Source organism: Aplysia californica, unplaced genomic scaffold (assembly GCF_000002075.1).
Source record: "Aplysia californica isolate F4 #8 unplaced genomic scaffold, AplCal3.0 scaffold00533, whole genome shotgun sequence".
In the NCBI taxonomy this organism is placed as follows: domain Eukaryota; kingdom Metazoa; phylum Mollusca; class Gastropoda; order Aplysiida; family Aplysiidae; genus Aplysia; species Aplysia californica.
Window position 1 is genome coordinate 215689 of NW_004797803.1, and position 3913 is coordinate 219601.

Below are 3913 nucleotides of genomic sequence, written 5' to 3' on the forward strand. Positions count from 1 at the left end.
ACAGGTTTTTTTATCAAACGAGGGTAGAGCTGAATTTCCTATGATATTTTATGAAAACAATAAAATTCTTTGAAGGCTGATCGTAAGTCCGTTTCATTGTTTATGACATTACATTGTGTACATGTATTTGGATTTGGTTATTTTTCCACCGGTCACTAAAGGGAAAGGATTCGTCCGTATTTATGTCTAATTTAAAGTACATGCATAGAGACAGGGAGAGAGAGAGAGAGAGAGAGAGAGAGAGAGAGAGAGAGAGAGAGAGAGAGAAGGAGGGAGAGAGGGACAGAAAAAGGAAGAGAAACGACCAGAGGAAGACTGAGTTATCTCTTCTGTACCTCAAACCATACACAGCTGTTAAAACAGCCTGCTTTTAGAGCCTCTATTGTCTACTTAAAGTAGAAATAGCTTCTTATGCTTATGTTATGTTGACCAGATTTTAATGGGGAAGGGGGGGGGGAGAGAGAGAGAAAAGGACAAATCATCTCAATGATTTTCCAGCTCTTGTTTCGAGGCTATTCAATAGATTTGATAGATTATGACAGTTGAGAAAAAGTAAATCTGCATAAAATGATAGAGAAAGAGGTGAAGAAAGGCAGTCTTTTTCTTCTTCAAGTACCAGACCTGAAACCAGATATTGGTAATCATGGTTCGTCACGCATCTTTTCTCTTGCATTCTTTTTTTTACAAAACCACATAAAATATTGTCCAGGTATTTTCCCGCCACCCATCTGTTCAAGTATTTTAAGTCTGTATTCTTGGTCTACCTTTCCCATTATTTAGTTTGAGTCGAGTTAGTGCCGAAGATTAGAAGTGTTACAAGAGAGTAACAAACACAAAAAAGGAGGAGAGATAAAGACGACAGATGTTTGACGGGAAAGAAGGAGCAAACCACACCAGAGCACCCACCAACCACCCACACTCCCTCTCTTGTTCAGGGAGTTCAAAACAAACAAACAAACAAAATTCAACCAAACTTTTTCACAGATAGAAGATACAACATGTCCTTTATTATGAACTCTCTATGACAGAACGGTATTCTATATTGACCTACATAAGTATTCATCTCATCAGCTTTTTCTTCTTCTTTTGCTTCAACTGTCGTCCAGTTGCGACCTTTGTCTGTTGACCTTTCTGAAGTCCAGACGAGTACTCATTGAGCATGGCCTGCTTGAAGCTCAGAGGTTTTTTCCTGAAACAAAAGGCAGACAAAATTTTATATCATGGACATGGAATATTTTGTTTGTGGCACTGATGGCCTGGCAGTTGGGCTCTCGGACTTGCAACCGTAAGGTCGTGGTTTCAAACTGTCCCTGTGGTTTCATGCACTCCGCATAATTTAGCAAAAATTTGATCATTTTTTGCATTATTTCTGATTATTTTCCTTTACCATTCTTTGTTACAATTATTGAATCGCATAATTTCACATTTTTGGGCTCAGTTCGCATAATTTCAGAATTTTTCTTGCTAAAACGACGGGGACAGGTTTCAAATCCCATCAGGGTTCCGACGTTGTATCCTTGGAAAAGGCACTTTACTGACACTAATTTTCCTCACTTCACTCAGGTGGGAATGGGCACCCGGCTATAGACAGCGAAAGACAGTATCAGTTTATTGTGTGATTGAGCGCATGCAATCTGCAGCTCGCACTGTACTGTACGTTTCCTGGGAAGCCGAGAATGTTTCTAAGTGATCTTGGGTCTGCTGGAGTAATAATGGTTGTAAAGCCCATAGAACATGCTGAAGAGCTTGTATATGCGCTATATAAATGCAACTATCATTATTATCATTGTTCGTTTGTGTTTCTCTCAATTTTTGTTTATTTGAGTAAAGAGAAGCACCTCAAAACAATAATCATTTAATGCAGGGAAAGAGTAAGACAGACAGACGGACAGACAGACGGACAGACGGACAGACGGACAGACGGACAGACAGACAGACAGACAGACAGACAGACAGACAGACAGACAATAACAACAAAAGCAAAGAAAAGAAGAAGGACCTACCAGCCGCGCCTTCCGACCAATTGTTAAAGGAAGTGTAACTGGAAGGGAACACAGCCTAAGGGCGGACATAGGGAACACATATGTGCGACATTATGGTGAAATGAGGGGTTCATCAAAATGATGAAAAGAACGAAACTGTCATTGGACAACCGGGTTATTAGGCAGAGACCACAGTACTTTACTTTTGGATCTTGTCAGCAACTATATAGTCTCTGGTACTTTTCAACTTGCCAGATCAGAAACAGAGATCTGCGATTATGGTTTGCAACTCATTTCTCCGCTCGGTTGCTATGGAAAAAAAATTACAGTCGAGCACAGATAACACGAACATGTAAAACTCAAAATCACGGATAGCTCGTACATTTTGCCATTCCACGACTGTTATCGCTTTAATATTTCGCAATTAGTTAACCCAAGTTATGGATGTGTCGAATAGGTTTGTCAATCCCCCGACATGTTTGAATTATCCATGCCCGACTGTACATTATTATGATCCTGGTCTCTTCCTTTCACCCATCTGTTTCAGTTAAGTAAGTAGGTTATTCTTGGTCTTCCTCGCCTCTTTTGCCTTCTGTTTTTCTAGTTAGAGGACTCAAAGTCATTAAAAATCTAGAAAAGCAGGAAAAGATTCCAACAAATTTTGAAAAAAAAGGGCATGAAAACAATCTCAAACAATGACTGAACACAGAAAACTTCTGTTTATCGTATATCAACACGCTCTACTTACTTGGGCTTCTCTTGACGATTCCAAGTCTTGCGGGTGACCTTGGCTGCCACTCCGCTGACCTTTCCCGGGGCCTCCCGCAGAGCAAAGCTTTTGGCCACGTGGCCAAAGTGAAGTTCAGACACTCTGAAGTACTCTTTTACCTCCTTGGAGTAAGTCGCGTAACCTCTGATGTACGACTGAAATCCTGTCACGGAAAAAGGCTCATTTGTTTTGTTTGATTATTTGAGAAAGTTTTAGTTTTAGCAGAGGTTTTACAGCGCTCGCATCTGCATAAGGTCATACGAGTGCCAGAAGATTAGAAGTGTTACAAGAGAGTAACAAACATAAAAAAGAAGGGGAGATAAGGACGATAGATGTTTCATAGGAAAGAAAAAGCAAACCACACAAGAGCACCCACCAACCACCCACTAAAAAATAAGAAGGGGAGATAAGGACAATAAATGTTTCATAGGAAAGAAGAAGCAAACCACACCAGAGCAACCGCCAACCACCCACTGTTTGAGAAAGGTGAACCACATCGACACAATAATTTGAATATGGTCATTTAGAGCTGGGGAAAAGTAAGACAGACATAGACAGACAGAAACAACAGAAGGAAAGTAAAGAAGCAGGACTGGTGCCCTCAAACCACCTGCTTTTAAGAAAGGGAGATTGTTATTGTAATTGAAAGTGTTTGACGCCCCTATTTCCAGAATTTACTTTATTTAAGAGATTGATACGTAAGTTTTATACAGGGTGTCCACTACGGCTGGATCGGGCCCATTGCCCAACTCCATCGCCTGAAACTGACAACAAACTCGTTTGTTTTTGAGGCGATCGAGTCAGACGATCGGCCGATCCCAGCTGTAGTGGGCACCCTGTATAAAACTAAAGTATCAATCTCTTAAATAAAGTAAATTCTGTAAATGGGGGCGTCAAACACTTTCAATTACAATAACAATGCTCCCTTTCTCAAACATCAAAAAAGACATCACATTTTAAAAATTAATTGACATGCGTGTACGTAAAACAAAGTATATGCAAGTAATATCTATGTATATGTGTAACCATTTCTATGAGAAAAACTGTCTCGCAGTGAGGTTGGAAATGCGTTCACTAAAAATATACAATGTAACAAAAATTCACGAACGGCCACAATAAAATTGAAACGTGAGTAACGAGAAACATTCATTAAAACATTCGT

At 39.9% G+C, this 3913-nt stretch overlaps 1 protein-coding gene across 1 annotated transcript in view; it reads right to left on the minus strand.

Moving 5' to 3' along the window:
• Window positions 1-974: 974 nt before the first annotated feature.
• Window positions 975-3913, minus strand: part of LOC101848914 (probable ATP-dependent RNA helicase DDX31) — a gene marked incomplete in the record, with an annotated part of 24341 nt that continues 21402 nt past the window's right edge. The window contains 2 exon segments of the mRNA XM_013087017.2: window positions 975-1189; window positions 2731-2914. Coding sequence (XP_012942471.1) covers window positions 1060-1189; window positions 2731-2914 — 314 coding nt within the window.